This window comes from Protopterus annectens, chromosome 11.part0, assembly GCF_019279795.1.
Source record: "Protopterus annectens isolate FY-2018-M chromosome 11.part0, PAN1.0, whole genome shotgun sequence".
In the NCBI taxonomy this organism is placed as follows: domain Eukaryota; kingdom Metazoa; phylum Chordata; order Ceratodontiformes; family Protopteridae; genus Protopterus; species Protopterus annectens.
In genome coordinates, this window is record NC_056745.1 from 494,667,107 (window position 1) to 494,690,994 (window position 23,888).

General features: G+C 40.5%; 1 protein-coding gene across 1 annotated transcript in view; it reads right to left on the reverse strand.

The window, feature by feature from the left end:
* Window positions 1-19,272: 19,272 nt before the first annotated feature.
* The window catches only part of ZFC3H1 (zinc finger C3H1-type containing), a 3,672,721-nt gene continuing 3,668,105 nt past the window's right edge, over window positions 19,273-23,888 (reverse strand). Inside the window, exons 33-35 of the mRNA XM_044087220.1 lie at window positions 20,352-20,391; window positions 20,146-20,208; window positions 19,273-20,021 (exon numbers count right to left, since the gene is read on the reverse strand). Of these exons, the coding sequence (XP_043943155.1) occupies window positions 19,884-20,021; window positions 20,146-20,208; window positions 20,352-20,391 (241 nt within the window). The 3' untranslated portion in view covers window positions 19,273-19,883. The remainder of the gene's footprint in view (window positions 20,022-20,145; window positions 20,209-20,351; window positions 20,392-23,888) is intronic.

A 23,888-nucleotide genomic window follows, 5' to 3' on the forward strand; every position in this document is an offset into this window, starting at 1 on the left:
GCATTACAAAGGTTTCTAGGAATTATGCAGTATCTTGCAAAATTTGCATCCCTTCATATCTAAAAAAAAAAATGCCCCTAAGAAAGCTATTAGAACATGATGTAGCTCGAAACAAAGCTATGAACAAGAAAAATTTTAAAATGACTCCAAAATCCAGTAAACAGTTAAGGGACCCAGTGGAGATATCAGCGATTTTGAAACACTTCTGCCCTCACTTAAATGCCAAAGATCTTCACAGAGAAGTAGATGGAAATGAGGTGGAAACATATTTATTTACTTATTAATGTATCCTTTGCTTACACCAGCTTAGTCCCACTAGACCAGTAGCCTGTTTTTAGGGGAGACCCGAGATGCTATTTATACTAATAGGGGAAATTTTGCCAGAACATCGAGGAACAGGTGTTGGGGGTTCTTTTACATCCACCTGAGCTACCACCAACTGAAGCAGATGGGGCATCAATTTAATTTCTTATCCAAAGGACAGCAAACTCAGAAGTGTAGCACCCCACCAAGCTGTACTGCAGGGTCAGCCATTGATCGAACTGATGTGGGAACAGAACCCACAGCCTTCTGAACCAAAGGTGAGTGCACTATCTGTTGCATCACTGACATATCTTAGAAAGTTAGAAATGTTCACTTTAGAGGAAGAGGAACAGGAGGAGCTGATGAGGAAGATAACAGAGGTAGAAATATATGGTTCATTAAAGCAGCAGTCAGCAAATCACCTGTCTCTGATGGGAAACCAGTAGAAGTTTGGAGAATATTGGAAGAAAAAGTGGTACTAATCAGGTATAAGCTATTTAAAGAAATCTAGAAAGGTAGTAGGGTATCCCACTCATGAAAATGGGCTATAATGGCTGCCATTCTCAACGAAGGCAAGGATCATACTGACTCTGATTTATACAGACCAATATCAATCTTAATGATAAAGTCTTCATGACAGATCTAGCAAGCCAGCTTCCAAAGCTTAAGAGCACCTTCCACACTCCCAAATCATTAAACAGTTCGAGCAGAGTTGAAAAAGCAGTTGTTTGGGCACCAAGCCCATCAGTACTTTCATGCCAACTGACAGTGGAAGGCTACAGCTCTGAAAATAAAATTAAAGTTGTCACCTTGGCAACAAAAACATACATAAATAAGGGGGATGGATGGAGAGAGCAGCTACTGCAGCAGTTGTACTGGGTTCATCATTTGGTCACTACTACAGTATCCTTAGCTATATAGGAAGACTACCATAGCTTATATTAACTGAGGAGAGGAAGGGTGGTGGTCCAGAAGGCTCTGCAGAATGGTCCTAGCAAAGCCTGTACTAGACCTGGAGAAGGAATCTTGTTTGTAGTGTTTGTAAAGGTATGCTTCCAGAATCCAATCCAATCATTCTCTAAAAGCCAAAAATGAAGCCAAAGTCTTGGTAGAATGAGAATTGACCCTGCCTGAAACTGCCCCACTGTGATGGGTATACCAAAAGGCAAGATCATGTGACATCCATTTGGAAATGGTCTGTTTTAAAACAGTGTGCCCTTTTTTCTTACTGTTATAAGAAATACATAAATAATTAACAGTCTCCAACAATTTTCATTCTTTCAAGATAATTGAGCTGTCTACAAACATCCAGAGAATGGAGAATCCTCATTTTTTAGGTTCTGAAAAGAAGTCAGGGAGATGGATAGCTTGGCTCAAAGTAAACTCAGATATCACTTTAAGCAAAAATTATTAGCTCTTACAGAAACCCTATGTGGAAAACAAGAATCAACAGACCCACCATAGGTCTCGTCTTGCAGAAAGAAGAGCAATAAGCAAAACTGTTTTCCATGTTAAGAACCACAAATCAGGCTACACAGCCAGTTCAAATGGAGCAAGAATTATGTTATCTAAGCAAAGCTAGGATCCCAAGGATGAGCCACTTGTTTTCAAGGAGGCTTAGTATGCAACACGGCATAGTGGTGCAGCGGTGTGTGTTGTCGCCTCATAGCAAGAGGTTCTCTGGTTCAATTCTTGGCTGGGGTGCCTTCTGTGCAGAGTCTGCATGTCCTCCCTGTGTTCATGTGGGTTTCCTCTGGGTGCTCCAGTTTCCTCCCACATTAGACAGACATGCGTCTGAAGCGTTTCTCCCCAGGCCTCATCTGAAAATTGGCTCATTCCAAGTCGGACTTTCACAATAAACAAATGTTAAATAAATAAGGAAACACCCCTTTCAAAAGCATTTTAACAAGTGAATACACTGAGACGGAAGGATCCATGGATAGATATGCTGAAATAAACCTTCACAGAGGAGTAAGAAATATTATAGGAAAACATCTCATATGGCTATTGTAAAACCAGAGAAATCTTCTTCTTCTTCTTCTTCTCCTTTCGGCTTTTCCCGGTTAGGGGTCGCCACAGCGGATCACCTTGTCCGCACATTGAATGGCAGTGGAGTTTTACAGTGTCGAGTTGCCAGCCCGGCGCCCAACCTTCCACAGAAGGCACACTCACATGCACACCTAGGGCCAATTTAGAGTGTCCAATCCACCTGCAGCATGTCTTTGGGATGTGGGAGGAAACCCACGCAACCACAGGGAGGACATGCAGACTCCGCACAGAAGGCACCCCAGCCGAGGATTGAACCGGAGAACCACTTGCTGTGAGGCAGCAATGCTAACCACTGCACCACCGTGGCTGCCCTATTGTAAAACCAGAGAAATAATATCCTTAAAAGGACCCCAGTTCTTGTCTTGGTACCAATTAGAAACTATTTTCTATTTGCTGAAACATGATTTCCCAGCAGCGGGTTTTCTTGCTTCGTTTAATACCTGCTGCATGTCTTCAGAAAATAGGTGCCTAAATGATATTAAAATTCTATCAAGGCATTTAGTTGATGTCTTGAGTTAGGATGTATCAAACACCCCCTTACCCTCTAAGTAGGTCCAGTCTATGAGGAAGCTTGTGGTAACAGCCTTTATCCATTTCCAAAAGAAGGCAGAACCCCTTTTGTCTAGGCCAGAAGAAAATCACCATAATGATCATTGGAGTCTCTTTCTGAACCTTCAGAACACCCCAGGTATCAAGAGAAAGATTGGAAAAGCAATACAGAACCTTCCTGCACAAAGAAATGAGAATGCATGTTTTCCGGGTATTCTTGAATGAAGTCATGGAGTAGAATTTTGTCAATTGATTGCTCTAAATGGAGACGAACATCTATCCAAGGTGTTTTTCACAGCTGGATCAGTTTGTGGAAGACCACCCGATTCAGTTCCATTTGTGAGTGTCTGTCCTGGTCAGCTTGTCTTCCACAACATTTTGTTTTGACAGGATGCAAGATACCTGTACAGTGAACTTGTGCTGAAAGGTATATTCCAAGCAACCATGGTTCGTCTACACTGATCATAAGATCTGTCTCCCCCTGTTTATGTACCACTTTACTGTGGTGTTATCTGTAACCACTTGTAATGGTCCTGGGACCCACAGATGACAGTGTGTTGAGAACATTTTGACTGTGTTTTGGTCTGTCTTTTTTGTTCGAAAGACCCTTCACTTTTACTCCCATAGACACTGTTTCCCAAGCAAAATCTGTGGTGTTTGTAGTTTACAGACTGTGCTGGACCTGGAATGTTAATGGGAGACTTTGGTTCAGAGAAAACTGGTCTCTCCACCAAAGTTGTTCCCTTTTCACAAATTCCAAAACAGGAATCTGGAATGTCAGGGGAAGTTGGTATGGGGCAATGCTGACCTTAGGTTCCACTTAATTTTTCTCATGTGGAGTCTGGCTAGAGGAAACATGAGAATCGTGGATGCTGTAAATTTAAGTATCCTGCAAAATTCCCTTGCTGAGGCCTCGATGTCAGTGGAAAAACTCAGGAATAGAGCTAGATATAGATCTACATTTTCCTGCAGAATAAAAGCTCTTTGAACTGATGTATCTAGGATAAACCCCAAGAAAACAATTCCATGAGTCGTCAAGCAAGACTTTTGGATGTTCACCTGAAACCCAGCCTGACCAGGACACTGAAAGACTATGCAAAGAAAATCAAACCTTTGCATAAGGAAAAGCTGTGAATTCTTTTAGGTCTGCAGTAGGCTGTTACTGGAGTTACACAATTTGTGAATACTCTTGGAGCAGTTGATAACTCAGTGTAATGCAGTGAACTGAAAGTGAGACCCAGACACAGAAAACCTTAATAAATGTTTTAAATCTGGTACTATGTGATAAGCATCTTTTAAATATACTGTCACAAAATCTTTAATGGGGAATGAAAGGTAACAGGCTGCAAAGGATAACATTTTGAACTTTAGAACTTTTACAAACTGGTTTAGAAAAAAAGTACCAGAAACATTCTTGAATAAAACGTTCTCCTTTCTGAGAAGGGTTGGCTTCTATTATCCAGACTTAGATTCTGAATGGCTGACAGGGAAAATGGAAGTTTGATCTATCAGTTGAGGAGGAATCCCCTGAAGATGACAGAGATTCCAACTGCCATCTGTAACCATGATGACTCACTCTAATAAACCATTTGTCTGAAGACTATCTTTTGCCAGAGAGAGAAATGAAGGACCAGCTTTGGGGAAGAATTAGAAGCTTGCCAATGTGGGAAGGGAGGAATTCTGTAGATAGTCATTCAGACTTGATAGTTTGTCATTGTTACTGGGGGTAGCATCTTTTCATTGCATTTTAAAAGTTTGCTTACAAGTACCTTGTTGTATATACTTAGTAATTTTGGCTTTTGTAAAATGTTCCAGAGGTAGCTGTAAAACCCTTGACAAACATGCTGAAAAAAATCTGAGAAAGTCCCTGAATCAGCTTCCCTTTGATTACACTTTATAAGGACCTCTGTAGCAGATGGTCCAAATACAATCTAACAGAGAATTCAAAATTTCAGCTTCTACATCTTCAGGAAGAGTGTGTATTTAACCAAACTTTCTCATAAAAAATCCATGTGCTCTGGAAGTGGCATCAGCAGAATCATAAGCACACTTCAAGGAATGTTTAGTCACTTGAGACACAGAAGCAATAAGATTACACAAAGATGATTTTTCTTTACACAAGAGGGAAAGAAGCCATAAAGTGCTTCTGTCAATAGGCAACCATAACCTTCAGCAAAGAATTCTTAAAGTACTGCAGAGAAATACACTTTTTCACAAATCTTTCAAAGGCTTTCCATACATTGTTGGTTGCTGTTTAGCAGCAGCTGGATTCACCAAGGAAATCACCTCTGTGTCTGACTAGAGGCTAGAAAATAAAAGCTTACATGACTGAGGAACTTTACACAATCAACATGCTTTCTTGGGGCAGCAGACCAGCTATCAAGCAAATTACTGGCTGCTATAAGTGCATCTTCCAATGCTGGAAAAATAGGAGGAAATGGCGTAGGTTTAGGAAATTCCAGTTGTAATAAGTCATATTTAACAAAACACCTGATTCAATCTGGGTATGGTTTCAGAAAAAGAAAAAAAAAATAATAGAATAAGAATCAGAAACCTGGAGAGAGAAAACAGAAGTTGCCCCCTCACAATCATTTTCCTGTTCGGAAAGTGAAAGATTACTTTTTCTAATAACAGTAACACCAGAACTAGTAGGGTCAAGAGCCCGAACCTAGCCCTGAGCCAAGGCCAGTTAATCACTGCTGTCCAAAGTAGATGAGACAGGCAAACAATAAATGTCTTTTTGCTTCTCTGACAATTTCTCAAGAAGCAGACCTACTTTTGACTGGGAAAATATTTTTAGGGACAGGCAAGCCCACTCTGGCTAGGTAGGAAGGTGTTTTTTCCTTGCTTACCAATGGCACTCCTACAGCTACAGTGTCAAATCCCTGGTCCATGATGGCTGTAGGGAATACACCAGAGAGAGCCAAGGAAAAAGATGAATGGTCTGAGGAACCAGAAACAGTCACAGCAAAGTCACCCATATGTAGTTGAGGCAATTTAATAGCCTGTTAAAGTGGCAAAAGCTGCTTAGAAATGTTTCTTTTGTGGCTGGAAGAAATAAAAACCAAGGAACTCTTAGGCTGTTTGATAGTGATGCCAAAAAATGGTGCCTGAATCCCAGGAAACCCTGGTAGCAGTAGTCAATGAAACAGGTTGTTCCACGAAGAAGCCAAGAAAGGTGCCTGAATGCCAGGGAAATCCAGCAGCAGTGGTCAGTGAAACAGATAAGTATTAAAAAAGCTGATTTTTTTTCCATCAAGATGTTAACAATGAAACACTTACACCAGCCACCAAAAGCAATTTAACACAACTTTTAGACAGGAAAAATAGTTTTAATACTTCTTACTTTTGAGGAAAAAAGTTAATGCTTTGAGAAAAAAAGAATCTAGTACATGTCATGTGACTGTCTGCAAAAACACTTTTTCTAAGCCTAAAACTCATGCTTTTACAGAAAAAGTTATATTTCGGTCATAAAATTAAAACATGGAAGTTTTTTTTCCCCTAAAGGGAGCATAATCTGCCCAGCAATGGAGAAGCATTAGCCGACTACTGATTCTCAAAAACCCACAAAAGGATTACGCTTTGGCAGCAGTAAAGTTATGAAGGGCCTGGGACTCTGCTGAATCTGATTAACAGTTTTATGGTGTGGAAGGTACGCCTTAAGCTTTAAGAGCTGGCTGGCTGTTATATTCTTAGCAAGATATAACCTACATAGCTAAGGTTGCTGCAGCAGTGATCAAATGAAATGATGGACATATTTATTTGTTTTCCAGCGTAGAGCACTGATCTCCATGGACCTTTCTCAGACTCAGCCTGGAAGCACTGTCTGGGTAAGTGACTTGCTCTGAGTCACACAGTTTGGCAATGGAAGCTGAGGGAACCTTGCACCACTGGACCACAGGAGACCGCTCCTTAATCCTCTGAGCCAAATGCCAGCACCACATAGTGGTTCATATCTAAATAATGCATTCAGCATTGGCCAAAATATTAGCGATTTGTCCATTAGGAAGCTAATATACAAATTAGAGGTCACTGAGTAAAATCACATTTTTGGACGTAGGAACTGTGAATCAAACAGCCACATGATAAAGTCTATTTCTTTAACACCCTAAAAAGGGAAGAAATCCTGCTTTAATGGCTAATTTTCATGACACACCTCAAAGTTACTACACAAAGCAGTCCAACACTGCAAAGTATTTTATGATGGACAGGGAACTCTCTTGATAAGAGTTTGTTGGCATTTATGTGAAATTAAGAAAATAAATAATAAAGTAATCCAAATACTACATGTTGGCAACTGGATTCACAAAATTTTCAAGGAATCAAGCAATTTTACAACACTGGTTGCAGTGGGAATATTTCTTTCAAATTATGTATGCAAACAATATGGCAAAATGTGTTACATGCAGATAAAATCTAGCACTGTAGATGATTGTGTGTACAATGTAATCCCCAAAGTTCCACTTGTACAAGAGTCCCCCAGAAACTGTCCCTGTTGCTAAGCCCAAAGTTTTTATGTAACCAGATTGGACAGATTTTCCAGCCCCATTTCGAAATACACAGCAACTTGGACTTGAATTCATTTGTTGTTCTATGTTCTTGTTCTCCTATTGCATGTTGAACAAATCAAAGAGGGAGGATGTAGATCATTGTGTGTATTGTACCTCTTCAGCCACTGCAGCTAGACAGCACATGCATATGTTACCGAGCACGTGCAAGATCAGTGGTATTTTGTATAGTCAGCCAGTGTGACTGCACATGCGAGTGTTGAAGTAATGAGTCAGTCATTTAGCTTAAATATATGTTCCAGTTACAGTTCCTGATGTGTTTATGTTCAATAACCAACTTGAACCCATCACAGTGCCTCAGTGTCATATGAACATGAGACATGCGATAAGCACTAAACTACATGTTCTCTGTCATTCCCATACTTAATTTGCTGAACTAATTAAATGTATGACAATTTGATTTATTAGTTGAAACTTGAAGTTCTTAGATCTGTTAAACCAGTCTGCGTGTTTTACAGCTCTGATGTCTGGATTTTCTATAAACTTTCTTGTTTTATGAAAGTTATCAGGCTCTGATACCCAGTCAAGTGCATAGTCTGCATGGAGCTGTTCAGTAATCATCCACCTGGAACAAAACAGAAGGGAATCAAAAGAGGTAAAAACTGGGAAACAGTAAGGTTCTCTTTGCCAAGGTTTCTGAATCTGTCGTACAACTTGTGAAACAAAAAGATACAGGATGGGCTTTCACTGGAGACATAGCCTCAAAAGCACTGAGCTCTCAGTTGTGTATGCATCATGCCAGTTGTTTTCTTTTTTTTTTTTTTTTTTTTTTTACTGCAGTTTAAACAAATGACTTTTCATACACACAACTGACATAATTGGTTACAGTCTTCACATCCTATGCGTAAAGTATAAGGTTCGATCTTGACCTCTAGTACAATGCCTGTGTGGAGTTTGCATGTTCTCTGTGTGTCTGTGGGATTCCTCCCATCTCCCAAAAACTTGTTTCCACCTCAAATTCTTCCAAGAATGGAGTTGTGGGCAGCAGCACAGATGCTAAATGGTCCTTATTGAGGGAAGAGTTGTGTACACAAACTGCTTTGGGCATCAACTGTGATATGCAGTATCCTCTAGGCAGCAGAAAATGGATCACAGACTGCAGGTTGCATCATGGCTACCCACTCAAATGGTGTAAAAATTGTCATTAGGTGATATGGTCTCGTAGACTAATGTCACCAACATTGGGCATGGGTATTTGCTAATGAGAGTGGGATGAGGATGCAACCTGTGCCAGCAACCCATGCTAATAGTGGAAGTGGTCACTGTAACCCTAATAGTGAATATAAGCCCACAATAAAAGACCAGCAGCCCTGACTCAATAAGCTATCAGTCATCTGGTATTTTCTCTGTTCATATCACTGCAGTGTTTTCCCACAAATGGCACTTAAGAATACGACAGCATGGCAGATTAATGAGCTGAAAAGTCAAAAAGGATTGTGCTGACATACTTATAAAGGCGAAGTAATACATGTTAAAAGTAAAACGCCTTACTATCATAAATACTCTCACTACTAAATTAATCAAGTAACTATCACTGAGGTTCTTACATCCCTATCAGATCATGAATGGTCAAGATGAATGTTCTTTAGTGACAAAATTTTAGTAAGTCACTGTTATTAATCTGTGAAAACTGGAAATTTGTATTTATCTGTGGAAAAGCGCTTGTATTTATCTGTGGAACTACGGCTGGGTGAAAGCGCTTGTATTTATCTGTGGAATAAATTACTTATTGCTTTCCAGTGCATCCAGACCATTTTTTCAGTTATTAGTCATCAGTTTTTTATGGTCTGTGTTTTCCACGTTTTGTTTAAGTCACTGTTATTCTTTAACAGCAGGCCATCATTGATATTTTAAAGCATTCAACGTTCATTACTTTTATTCATCACATGACTGTTTAATATTTGGTTCTACAAGACATTTTTCCAAAATTAGTGTTGTATAATAATATATTCCTTCTTAACACAGTCTTTAAAAAAATGAAATATATTTTCAAAAGACCTTATAATGGGGGGGGGGGACTCTGTGCTTCAGGACATAAGTCATTATCTAGTCTCTCCCTTTACAATTGCATTTACTTAAGCAACAAACTCATCTACACTTAGAAATTTTGTAAAAAGTTACTAAGGTACTCAAAGGTTTGCGCATTTCATGCTGTGAACTTTAAAGCGAGAAAGATTTCATGAGTCATCTGGAGGCCATGAAAAAATGTAGAGTAAAAAACAGAAAGAATAGTTGTGCAAGAACTTATCATAACCATAGAGGTCCTTCTCTTCCATGTTGCAGTATTCATAACCTTAAGGAATTGATACCTGCAGCACCGGACATTCGGCCAGTATACGAAAGTCTTTAGAAACAGGGGTACGTGTGACATTGCATTCAGGGGCCATAAACTGATGTAGGCTATATCTATGACATCTGCACGTATCCAACTCAGAACTGGCTGCTGCACAGAGAGAGACTCCAGGCGCAGGAGGAGAGAAAACAAAGCATAAACCTCCCAGACACACAAAATCAGTGGTTAGGGAAAGGAACACAGGTAATAATATGGTCAAAAAGGGGGTAGGTGGGTGGGATTGAATACTGCAACATGTAAAAGGACATCTATGGTTATGGTAAGCTCTTACACAACTATTCTATATCCTTCTATTCTCATTCTGCAGTATTCATAACCTTAGAGAGAGTACCACAGCTCTTTAGGAAGTAGCATGGGAGGTAGGTTGGGCAGCAGAGTCTATGCGACCCTGCAGGACAGATCTGGGAAACCCTGTTCTAGTCCTGGAGATCAACCAATTTGCAATGCTTGGAAAAGGTATGTACAGAGGACCAAGTTGCAGCCTCCAGAATAGAAGAGTACTTCACGCTCTTGAAGAAGGCAGCTGAAGAGGAAGTTCCTCTGGTGGAATGGACCACGACAGAAGAACTCAATTGCTTTCCATGAAAGGAATAGCAAAACGCAACAGTCTTAGAAATCCAAGAGGCAATTGCATGTTTTGACACTGCCTTGACAAGAGCCCTAGGATGAAGAGACAAATAGCTGGTCAGACTGTCTGAAAGGTTTTGTCTTGTCTAAGTAGAACCTCAGTTGCATATAAACACCCACAGAATGCAAAGTCCTTTCTGAGGAGTTCTGTGGCTGAGGGTAAAAGACAGGTAAATTAACTGTCTGGTTTAAGGAAATTTCATTAACTACTTTAGGCATAAAAGAAGGGCTAGTCATGAGACAAACCCCATCTTTATGAAAAACGAGATAGGGAGGAGAAGCCATAACGGCCTGGATCTCATAGACCATCCAGGCAGAAGTAAGGGCCACTAACAAGACTGTTTTCCAACTACAGAATTTAAGAGAGGATGAATGGGCTTGCTTAAAAAAGGGCCAATGTACACTTCTCCAGCACAAAGTCAAGGTCCCAAGGGGAAGGGATAGGCTTACGAGGAGGTCTTATGTGAAAGACCCTTTTCAGAAACAGGTTGACATCCAACCTGGAAGCTACAGGTGGAGTCAAGGGAATGCAAGCAGAAATAGCACAGAGGTGCACTTTCACTGAGGAATAAGTCAGCCCTGAATGTAGTAACTCACACGGGTAAGAAAAGAACATAGGAACAGAAACTTGAAATGGGTCTTGTTTTTTCTTATAGATTCATAGATTCATAGGTTAGTACTAAGCTAACTGCCCTTGAGAGCCATTTTAAGCCTAGTCAATTATCCCTTGTGAGACTCAAACCCTGCACCTTGTGTTTGTAAGGCAAACACCTTAACCATTAGGCCACCCTCCCAACCTTGAGGCACCAAAGGGAGAATCTTTTCCATTTTAATACGTAGTTACTCCTGGTACTTGGTTTCCTAGCCTCCTGCAGGACATTGAGTACATCCTCTGAATACCGGTCTATATTAGAACATCGAAGTTTAAAAACTTTGAATGTTCTAATATCGACCCCCTATTCAGCGAAAGCTATAAACATCGAACATACAGAACAGTGAATTTTTTCCTAGGGAAAAAATTTGCTGTTCCAAAACACATACACACAACACAAGCATACCAAACAAACAGCAATCCACACACATACACCTAAAATCTTACACCTAACCCTACACTAAACTATACACACACCACTAACTATCCACTTACCTTAACCCAAACCCTAAGGTTCATCACTATCGCACACTCACCTCACCTGTGCCCTAACCCTAACTCACCTACCCTGCCCTAACCCTCACATCCACACAATCGCACACTTACCTGACCCGCACCCTAACCCACCCTAACCCTCACGTCCACACAATCGCACACATACCTAACCCGCACCTTAACCCTAACTAACCTAACCCGCACTCAATCGCACACTTACCTGAACCCGACCCGCAACTTTCCACCACAGCGCTGAAAATACCAAAGCAACAGAAACGGATAACCAAATTCTTTCCCTAGGAAAAAATTCGGCTTTCTGTTTCTTCGATATTTTCAGCTTTCGCTGAATAGGGGTCGAAATTAGAACATTCGAAGTTTTGAAACTTTGATGTTCTAATATAGACCCCTCTGAATACAGGTGCCTAAAGTGGAATCAGAACTCTATCACCCACACTGTCAGTTTGAGATTGAGAAGGTGGGGATGAATAAGGGATCCCCCCTGTCTTGTGTGAGTAGGTCAAAGCGGTGAGGGAACCTGTGGTGATTGCCCTGGGCTAGAAGTTAAAGTAGGGGAAACCACTGCTGTCTTGCCCAGAAAGGAGTCATTAGCAGGATTTTTTGGTTTGTCCTTCTGTATTTTTAGGAGGACTTTGTGAATCAAAGGAAATGGAGGGAAGGTATAATGGAGCATTCCCTCCCATGAAAAGGAGAAGGCGTCCACCCTCCAGGCTTGTGGATGGAGAAGCCTTGTGCAAAAGAGGGGTATTTTCTGTTCTGGGAGGAGGCAAACAGATCTGCCTGAGGAATACCCCACCTGTGTATTAGATCCAGAAATACCTCCCTATGAAGCATCCATTCGCCGGAGGATGTTAAGGTTCTGCACAGGGTATCTGCCATCCCATTTGTCTTCTAATGGAATGTACACTGCCTGCAAGTGAATGTGTAGTGATGCTGCCAGGGACCAGATTTGAATAGCAAGACTGCAGAGAGGATAAGACTTTGTTCCTCCCTGTTTGTATATATACCACAGAACTGTCATATTGTCTGTGATGACTTTCAGGGTTCCTGGCAGAAGGATTTCTTGAAAGGCCTGTATTGCCGAGGAAAGGGCCCTTAGCTCTTTTCGGTTGATGTGGTCCTTCCTTTCTTGAATGGACCACTCCCCCTGTACTTTGTGCTGGGTGTTGGCATTGCAAAGAACAGCCCCCCAACCTAGATGTGATGCATCTATCTAAAGATGCTGTCTGGGTGAAGGGGTCTGCAAGCATACCCCTTGATTGAGGGTAATGGTAGCAATCCACCAGGAGAGCTCCCTTTTTAAGCAGGGAAAAGAGGAAGTTTTGTTTCCAAGGGATGATAGTGTTGGTTCTAAGAATTTCTCAGGACCAACTGAAATGTCCTCATGTGCATCGTGGATAGTGGGATCATGGGAATCAAGGAAGCCATGTATCCTAGGATTCTGAGAAACTCCCTGGCTGAGATGGTCAGTAGAGATAGCAAGAAGTGGAAGAACTGAGTAATAAATTCCACTTTCTGGGCAGGGACAAAGACTGACATCATGTCTGTCCTTATCCTGCATCCCAGAAAAGCAATACCTTGGGAAGGAGTCATTTGAGACTTTAGGCAATTCACCGTGAAACCTAGGCTCTACAAGAACTTGCAAACCATGTCTAACTGTTGGGACAAGGTGAGAGAATCTTGGTGCAGATAAGGTCGTCGTCCAAGTAAGGATAAATTTGTATGCCCTGCAGTCTGCAATGTGCCTTGACTGGGGCTAGACAATTTGTGAATACTCTTGGGCCTGTGGAAAGCCAAAGGGTAAGACAGAGAACTGAAAATGCGAAGAACCCACTGAGAAACGTAAAAAATTCCTGTAAGTGGGATGAACAGGGATGTGAAGGTAATCATTCTTCAGATCCAGGGAGGCCATGAAGGCTTGCTGAGGAATAAGGGGAAGAAGGTGCTGTAATGTGAGCATTTCGAACGTAGGCACCTTGAGGAAGAGACTGAGGTGGGATCATCTTTTCTTGGAACCAAAAACATCCTGGAATAGAACCCCTTGGCTAACTGATCCTTGGGTACTAGTTCTACAGTTCCCTGAGAGAGGATTTGGCTAAGGATAGTGGGGAAAAAATGGAAGCTGATTGGATGGGGGTTGAGGAACTCCCTGCAAGGGTGGAACTGCCCACCAAGTCATGAAGTATCCCCTCTCGATGATGGAGGGCACCTACTTGTCTGTGGTGATTTTCTGCCAGGAGGGTAGGGAAAGGGTTAGGCATAGGGACAGGGGGGTGAAGCTGGGTAAGGAAGAGAGTCACAGTGGAGGAGCTCTATCTGGGTCTGGCTGCCTCCGAAAGGAAGAAGGTGTGGAGGTGGTAGATGACCTAGAAGAAGACTGTTTCTTAGGCTGTCTCAGTCCACTGGACCGAGTTGCAGAGGAATGAGAGGACTGCCTCTTGACAACGCTAGGCTTTTGAGGGTAATTTCTATGGAATCTGGGAACAGGTGGAACTTTATTATATTTAAGATTTTGTAAGTCATTACCTTTTTCCTGCAGAGACTTAACTAAGTCTGCAGAGGCAGTTCCAAAGAGGGCTTTGTTGTCCAAGGGGCATCTAACATCTTAGCTTGGACATCCAAAGGTAAAGGCTGAAGTCTCAACCATGAAAACATCCTTAACACAGAACCAGAAGCAACAAACTTAGAAGACACGTTTACATCATCATAGCTGCTCTTAGTAGAGTGTCTTGTCACTTGAGAAACCGTGGACATAAGGGTATTCAGTTAGGCCTTAGGTGGTGAGTGTGGAACCTCAGACAGAAGGGTAGAGGGCGTGGTCAGGGAGTCTAAAGCAAACTTGGCCATGTGGGTCTGATAACTGACAGCTCTAATGGCCAAGGCGGAAGAAGTATATACTTTCTTCCCCAACCTGTCCATAAATTTACTGTCTTTATCAGTAGGGAAAAGGGAAGAAGAAGGTAGTTGCCTACAGGACTTATCAGCTGACACTGCAATGACTGCAGGGTCTGCTGAAGGGTTCTTGAAAAGATACTGCTCCTTTGCAGACACTTTATAAAATGTGCCTGGTCTCTTAGAAGCAGAAGGCTGTGACTCTAGGTTCTGAGAGGCAGCAGAAAAAGCATCCTGGAATGCTGGAAGCAAAGGTGGGACTTGCAGATGGTCAGGGCTGCTCCACCTGCAAGAGTTCAAAGTATCTCTTTTTAGTCTCAGAAACATCTGAGACATTCCACCTGAAATGTTGCCTAACCAGGGAAATGGAATCCCCAAAGGAGAAGTCTTCTCCAAGGGAGTCAGGAGTGAGGGACTCTTCTTCTGGAGTTACAAAATCCTTAAGAGAATCAATCTGAGAGCAGTAAGTTAAAGACTCATCTGAGAAGGAAGACTTTCTCAGATATAACCTGTGGACCAACAGGTAGGCCTGACTGGGGAATCTGGGTCTGGAGAATCTGAAAGGCCTTGAACAGAGTCTGGGAAAAGGTCTCCAGGGAGGAGTAGGGTCTTTTGTACTGCATTTCTCCTCCTGTTTTCTTTTTAAACAGGTAGAAGGAGTAGTAGGCCCGTGTGCCAATGTTATAGTGGGGATGGTAAGGCACTAGTAGGCCCCTCTGAAGCCATGAGCCATGGTTCCCCCCTCACCATCAGGTTCTGATAGTTGAACATCCTCAGCAGACATACTCTGGGTATACGCTGAACCAGATTTCTGGTTGCAGCGAAATACCTGACCTCCAGAGCGATCCTGGGGCTGACACTCACCTCAAGAATCTCACCGGACAACTGAGGCACAGCTTGGGTGTCAGGCCTAGCTTTCTTAGCCTTCTTCCTAAGCGGTTCCTCGGAGGTGCCCACTCCGCTTTCCATACCGGATGCCAAACGTCAGAGATGGTGATTCTCTAAATAAAGATTTAAGGCCACCAAATGGCTTCTAAGGGTTTTGGGAACAAAAGACTGGCAAATGTCATAGGACTTGCAATCGTGACCAGCCCCCAGACAAAATAAGCACTGCTCATGTGTGTCCTTATGTGGAATTTGTCTTCCACAAGCACACTTTCCCTTTCTAGATGACATGTACGTCTGAAAAAGGCAAAGAAAGAAAAATCTCATAAAGGCACTTATCTCAGTGCAGACAGACAGAAAACAATCGTCGAAACGGGTGGCCGAAGTCAAACAAATGCAAGATTCCTGAGAATGTTGATCGGATGTGTTAAACACACTGTGGCAGAAAAGTTCTGAGTTGGGTATATGCAGACGTCACAGATATAGCCTACGTCAGTTTATGGCCCCTGAATGCAACGTCGCACATACCTGTTTCTAAAGACTTTGTTACACTAGCCGGATGTCCGGTGCTGCAGGCAGCAACTCCCTAAGGTTATGAATACTGCAACATGAGAATAGAAGAACATCTGTAGTTATTGAACAGTATGATATACAGCAAACATTTGCACAACACTCTCAGATTTTTAATGTCTATGAGAATGTGTCAGAGGCAGAAACGTAAATATAATTTGATGTATCCCACAACTTTGAAGGTGATTTTCTTTAGTGTGAAAATAATTTCAAATATTTGGCTAGCAGTGGACTCTCCCTATTAAGACTTGAAGTTTAACTGAGATTTTCATGCAATGAAAAAATACTAAAAAATAGTTCTCATTGCACTACTACAGCAGTTTACAGAACAACAATTTAAAAGGTCACGCATTCTGGTGTAGGCACACCTGCAATTCAAGAAAGGAAGGGTGGCTGCCCATCAACTCAGTCCATGTTAAATGATATTTTTGAGGTGGTGACTATGAAACAAACTTTTTACCACATGATTACTTCAAAAATTAGGAATGTAGATTAGTCATACTTTTTCTTCTTGTATTAGGGAGAAAATTAAAATATACAATTGCTTTGTCAATGGTGATTAAAAAAGTTAATCTTGTTAATATGGCAAAATGTGGTAACAGTTAAACAGAAAGGGGATAGATGCTATAACAAACAATGCTAAACATCACTCTCTGTTCTTTGAGACAGAAGCTGTGTTTTTACGATTTTAAAACATTAGGTGTTCTGCATATTAAACAATTACTTTTTTATTTTTACATTACAGTGCACAGTGGAGGTCACAGGTGATGGATTTGCAGATATTGTACAGGTGTTATATGAGATGGTTTGGAATCCAGTGGGCAGTGGAGGTCACAGGGGAAGTATCTGAAGATATCATAGAGGTGCTGTATGAGAAGATTATATTTTGTAATGCTAGAAATCATGAGTCTGGCAGTTTCTCTGGATAGTGTTATATTAAGTATGTGACAAGTGAACTTATAAAATGTTATCTACAGGCTAGTTATATCATTTAAGGGGTTTACTTACTAAATTAGCATAGGGGCACATTAAATAGAATTAGTGGGATTTTTGCCAGTTTTTATGTTTGTTGTAAATGGTTCCCCTTGCAAGTATGGTAAAATGGATGCTACTTAACAATTCTGATACACACGCGCGCGCGCACACACACACTTTTTTGAAGAAAAAGATAATTCAGCTTGTTGGCATGAACAGTACATATTTTGCAATATTAAGGATGAGTAGAGGTGGCTATTACTGGCACCTAAGAACAGATCATACTATACATTGTCCTCCTTGTGCTTCATCCAAAATAGTCAGTCATAGTCACATCTATATTACCCGATCAAGCGTTTAGGTTAGTGAATACCTGAACGTCAAACTGGTAATATCAAAAAATTAAAACAGCGAACAGCCAATTTAACGTAGCGAATGAATTCCCTCAGCCGCAAAAAAAAAAAAAAAGAATTAAACCAAAATGAAGTGGGGGGGCTGTGACCCACACCCCCTCAACTAAATATACCAACTCAGAGATCACTCTACAGTGGGGAAAGTGGCAAAATCCACATAACGGCCAAGGGAATTCTTTCCTTGCATCCGTTTGCATTTTTTTTTTTGCTTTCAATATTATCAGATCGATATTTAGGTATTCTCTAACTTAAACGTTTGATCAGGTAATAGGAACCCTCATAGTCAACTATTCATATACTGTAAGAGAGAGGATTTATATATTAAAAAAAACATGGGACGAGTGTAGCACAGACCTAACTGCAGCAAAATGAATATGTGTGGTCTTATATTCCAGTATGTAGCAGATAAGAAGGGGAAGTAAGGCTGTCAGGGAGGACGTAAAATACCCATTATGAATGTATTATCATAGGATGTTAAACTGGGACCTAAGAATATATATATTAAAAGTAAACAAGAAACTTAAACAGGACTGTTGGGAGTATTAATGCTATTTCAGGACGTTTACTTTGCTAATAAAGGTTTATACACGGCTACATTTTTATGACTCTTGGATCATTTAGTACACACTTGTTAGTATGATGCTGCAGGCAGTACTGAGATGGGGAGGGTGTCTGAAGTCTGTAACATTTCCTAAATTAGGCTGACTTTATTTTTTCATGGCTGTTTTTACAAGTTTTATTCTTGTACTTTCATTTACATAGTTAATGGAACTACAGCGAGACTTAATCTGAAAGTCTGTGTGATTTGTTACTAGCAATCATTTTAAGATAGTTTGTTAATGTAAGTCGGCAACTGAAGGGATGGAAGGGCATCCACCACGATGTTAGCCGATAACATAACATGACAGATACTGATAATGCTGAAGGATGGAAAATTTAAGTTTGTTGTATGATTATTTAATGCAGGATGGCTTTCCTGAGACTATGACAGAAGATTGTTAGACTATACAAAAATTAATATTTGAAATATAACAAAAGGGCTGAAGTCTTTTTTTTTACTTTTAGAATTCAGTCTATGTGTAGAGTGGTTGGTCTATGATTATTAATGTTTAGGTCATTCTGTAACTATTTAGTGTTTTTATCTGATGGACACAATTTTATGACAGGTTTCAGCATGGTCTTTAACTGGAAAAAATTGTGATTCATATATTACAGATACAAAGTGCAACGTATTAATATAAGCATCATTGCTTGAAAGATTCTCGTAATTAGATGCCATGCTTCATTCTGTAAACAATGAGGAGGGTGTAGCAGTCAATGTTTTACTGACTGCTACATTATACTGGTATGGTGTAAACAACTGGCAGCATGACTATCAACATTTATTTCTATTATGCCTTGACAAGATGTAAATAAAGATGAAGATTTTGTTTAAAAAACAGCTCCTGGTCTAATTTCTCCAAGTTTTTTCAGTTTCTAGTACCATTCAACTTCCAGTGAGGAAAGGTAAATCTACACAGAGTTTTTCTTTCATGAAAACGCGTTTTAATATGTGGGGTGTGCAACAGCCTCAATGAACATAAAGGAGACATTTATAAAGCGACCATGGCAGAAATGAACACCAATAAACATTTCTGAACTCTACACAATGAATAAACAAGGCAAAGAAAAGACAACACACAACACATTTTTTTAAAGTAACTTGTATTTAAAAAATATATAAACAGTTAACTGTTAATACTGTGCAACTTAATACAAAACTGTTCAAAAATCCTCAGTATTATTTTGCATTCTTAAATGTTTTATTTAACTTTTTAACAAACAAGATTGCACATAAACCTTGGACCACCCTCAGGGTTCTGATGCGCTGGCATGCATTTAATTTAGTGTTCATCTTCCAATCACGACATTTTTTCTGTCGTCAAGATTTTTTTTTTTTTTTTTTTTTTTTGATTAAAAGTTTCTGGACAGGCATCCCAAGGCAGAAAAGGGCAGTTCATAGCCCTACTTGCAACCTTCATGTGGCGCCAGAAAAAGACTGGTTAAAATGGCAGTAACACCTTTAAGATGCATAGCTTTCTAAATCCTGCAATAAAGAATCTCAAAGGTTGAAAAAAGAAAACAAAGGAGAACAAAATGAGGCAAGTATTTGTAATGTAAACACAAGAACCACATATATAAAAGATGCCACAGGCACCACCTTGCGTATCAGGGAAATAAAAGACAACACAACACACAAAAAATAATAAATAAAAATAAATCAGCCTTATCTTAAGAACTATACTTACGTACATGAAGTTTGAGAATCAGACAGGCCCACTGGCAGGCCAAGCAGGAGTTCATATATCCACAAAAAGTGATGAGTTAGTCAAGATTTTCCAGGTCTGAAGAGCATAACATGGAGACTTCTTGAGAACAATGGAGAACACTGATGCAGGCCACAACTCAGGGAATCAGCCTAACATTAGAGGAACCATTCATGTGTGTATTTTCTGTCAATTTTTATTAGATTAAGAACCGCATGTACCCCGTGTTCAATGATTCTTGCCCTCTGTTCTGAAAATGTTTAAATTTAAAAGCTCATCTAGGCTGACTCCAACCTCTTGGCACTTGGAAACTAGTTTTCTCAGGTTATCAGTTTTACCTCCTTCAGAAGCTTCAAACAAGAGTTGCTGTAAGAGATGGGGAAGCAGACAGATAAGCTTTAGCAAACATTAGCATTACCATATCAATGGATATGGGCATGCAGGAATCACTATTCAATACACACTGAAAATAAAATTAAGAAAACTTTACATCTTTCCACAATGCTGCACAAAGAGGTAGTTTCTGAAGCGCTCTGTGATACAAGCGACGAACCTACAACACAATGAAACAGCTGTAAAACTAAGTTAATGCTACAATGGCAAAAATGCTACATTCTGAAATGAATAATGGATTTACATCTAAGTTAATATGATAAAAAATATAGAGATGATAATGAAACTAGCACTTTTACTCACCTCTCGCTGTCCTTGTAATTCACTTTCGACAGCAATAGCTCTATAAAAAACACAGTACATTAATAAAACTAAAAACAAAAGTACATTCCCGTTCAAATTAGCAAGTGCAAGAAACAAACTAGACACATTTTCTTCAAGTCACAGAAAAGAAATTTATAAACTTTTTAATACAGTTTGCAGTGACCATTAAAAATTTTACTAAGTTCAGCTTCAAAGAAAAGTTAACAAGTGCCCTATTCCTCCCATGTAATTACACCTTCTCCTAAAGTACAGATCAGAATTAAGTTGACTGTATGAGCAGTATACATAAAAAATGTCTGAGATATACGTTTTACAATAAATGATTTACCTAGTTTTCTAGATACAGTTTTCTAGATACAGATTGCGAAGCTAGGATGGGTAGAGGGGGGCACAAAATGTTAGGAGGGTGGAATAAGCCGATCAGATCTCTAATGAACTATCACCCGAGTGCTGTAGTGCTCCATTTGTGGTCTATATTGTAAGCAAGCAGTTTGCTACACTTTAAAAGTTTAAAAAAAAAATGTAACTAAGACTTGAGACCTGTAGTGTTTTGACAGACAGGATATAAACTATAGCAATTGTCTGCTAAATTGTAGCAGATTACTACAGTTTAAAAAAAGATTTTTTTTTTTTTTGGTAGCTAAAACATGAGAGCCATAGGGCTCTGTTCAGGCAGGGTATAAACTGTAGCAACTGTTTGCTACAGTTTAAAAGAATATTTTAAAATAAAATTCCTTGAAGATTGGGGGTAAGGCACAGAATCGGGACCTGAATTACTGTGGTGATGGTGGTGGGGTGTCGTGAATCTGGTCACCTGGTTCGTGTGCCACTAGAAGGAACATCCATTTTTCTTTTGCTCTTCAGTGGAAGTGATGGGGGTAGGATGTGTAGCTCTTACTGTAATAATCCTAATACTCCAATAACTTACAATTTAGTGATCAGCTTATTACTGTAAAGTTTTCTTTTTTTTTGCTCTTCTGAGGGGTCGGGTGCTGGTTTATAGCAAGGATGTCAGCAGGCATACACTTACCTAGCCGGGGGGGGGGGTATCAAAACTAAAACCATCAAGGAAGAAAAAAAAAAGTTCTTAAAACTTCTTCCCTGTCCCCTTCCCAGTCTCAGCTGACTTGCAAGCATGGGGGATGGGGGTAGGTGACCTGACTGGACTTCTTTATTATTGGCTGCAGCTGTATTTGGTGGGCTGCTTAACTCCTGATAAATATAGCTGCAGTCAACTGACTTTCCCAAGTGCCTCACTGAGTACCGGCAAACTGGCGACTGGCTTAGGAGAAGCGTCGTCGTCAATTTTGGACCTAGATGGTCTGTCTCTGTGTTTTTCTTTGCATTTTTTTAGGTATTCCGGTAGTCGGATTGCTAACCGACGACATTTCTGGATAATTAAATCGGGAGCCAAAATATTTAGAAGCAAAATATACCGACATTTAATAGTGCATTGATTACATTTAGCACAAAACCGACAGCAAGGTATGTTTGTGGTCAGGGCCTAGGCAAGGAATACAGTACAAATGAAAATCCTTATGAGGTATTTGCTTCCCACAAGTAATGCAATTATTAACTTTTACTGACATTGGTAAGGAGCAAGAAAAAGTTTCCCCAATGGGGCACTTAGCTTTTAGTTGAAGACTTCGGTTTTGAAAGTCAAAAACAAAAATTTCAGGAGTCGGCCGACCGGCACTTGCGAACTGCTTCTGCTTTGGGCACCGCGCGGCAAGAAAGACTGATGTAATGGCATTGACTGCATGTTTTATACCCCTGACATCATGGAAGAAGGGACAGGAACTGACGCAGGACCCAAGACTTTGTTAATCAGGCCGACTGAGGGCAACCTGCCAGCAGATTACCCAAATGTAATGACTGCAACAGTGAAACACGAACAACATCTGAGCAGAGTTTCTTTACAATGTGAGCAACAGCGCCTAATCAGTGGGTTCACGTTTCAGACAGTAGGTAACAGACTGTGTGTGTGTGTGTGTGTGTGTGTGTGTGTGTGTGTGTGTGTGTGTGTGTGTGTGTGTGTATGTGTGTGTGTGTGTGGACTGTGAAAAAGAGAGCGAATGGACTAAAAACTTTAAGGAGGAACGGATTTTGCAGTGTGTGTGCATGTCTGTAGGGGCAAGAATGAAGTTGGATGAGTGTGTGTCTGTGCAAGAGACAGAGGAGAGACACAGAGAATGGGCTAAAAAATAGGGAGTCTAGGGACAGATTTTGCAGTGTGTGTTTTGTGTGTGCGCGAGCATGCTCGCACGTCTATAGGGGCAAGAATGGAGTTGGGTGAGTGACGGTGTGTGTGTGTGTGTGTGTGTGTGAGAGAATGGGCTATAAAAGTACGTCAGACTTTGTAGTGTGTGTGAGTGTGAGAATGGGCTATAAAAGTACGTCACACTTTGTAGTGTGTGTGTGTGTGTGTTTGCATGTGTGCATATCTATACGGGCAAGAATAAAGCTGGGATGGGTGTGTGTGTGTGTGTGTGTGTGTGTGTGTGTGTGTGGAGTCTCCACTAATTATATTTTCCAAAATGTCCAGATTTCTGCCTCATATTTTTAGTTTGTTCCTCAAAACGCTGTTCTCTGGCGAATCACTGAGGATAGCCAGTAAACAAGTTTCAGACTCCATACCCTTCAGAAACTGCATGCTAACACAAATCCTGTTCTAGCAAGTTTATAAGAGCAACATTTAAAATTTGTCCCTATTGTTGTGTCTTTGTCCCACTATTATTTTAGGCTTTATCCAGATTCCTTGCAGTAAGAGTATTGTATTGTTACTTTTTACTATTGTAAAAATTGAAAATTCTATACTTTGGAACTTTATTGTAGATTGATTATACTGTATTTTGGAGCCTTTCTCCCTGGGCCTCCATTGAAAACAGGCTCATCTTGGCCCAATGGACTTTCCCGGTTAACAAACTGCAAATAAATAAATAAAAGAGGTTGAGATATATGGTGATGAGAGCGTTTCTGCTTGGGCTGTCGCACTAGGGAAATTAGACAGGGAATTGTGAGTCTAGATGTGTGTGTGCGTGGGCTCATGCGCATGTGTGGGTAAAATGGGTGAGTGTCCATAAGTCCAAGTGACTACTGGGGGGCTTGCTTGATGCTATCTGGCATTTGTATGTGTGAGAATGAGATAATGGGCACAGATGTTACATGCACTTATACACTTAAAAAGGTGCTGGACTGCCTGTACGTTAACATGCATTATGTGTGTGTGTGTGAGAGAGAGATAATGGGCTAAAAAGTAGGGACAGATTTTAAATATTGCTGTTATACACGTAAAATTGCTGGAATAACTGGATCTATTTTAGCATGCACTTTGTGTGTGTCTGAGAGAGACAGAGATATTACAAAGGCCCAAAAGTAGGGACAGATTTTAAATATTGATCATAAACTTGGATAGTTGCTGGAATAATTGGATATGTTAGCATGCATTTTGTGAAAGATATGAAATCTGGATTCTGGACCAAGCGAAACATGATGGTGGGACAAAGGCTGAAAACT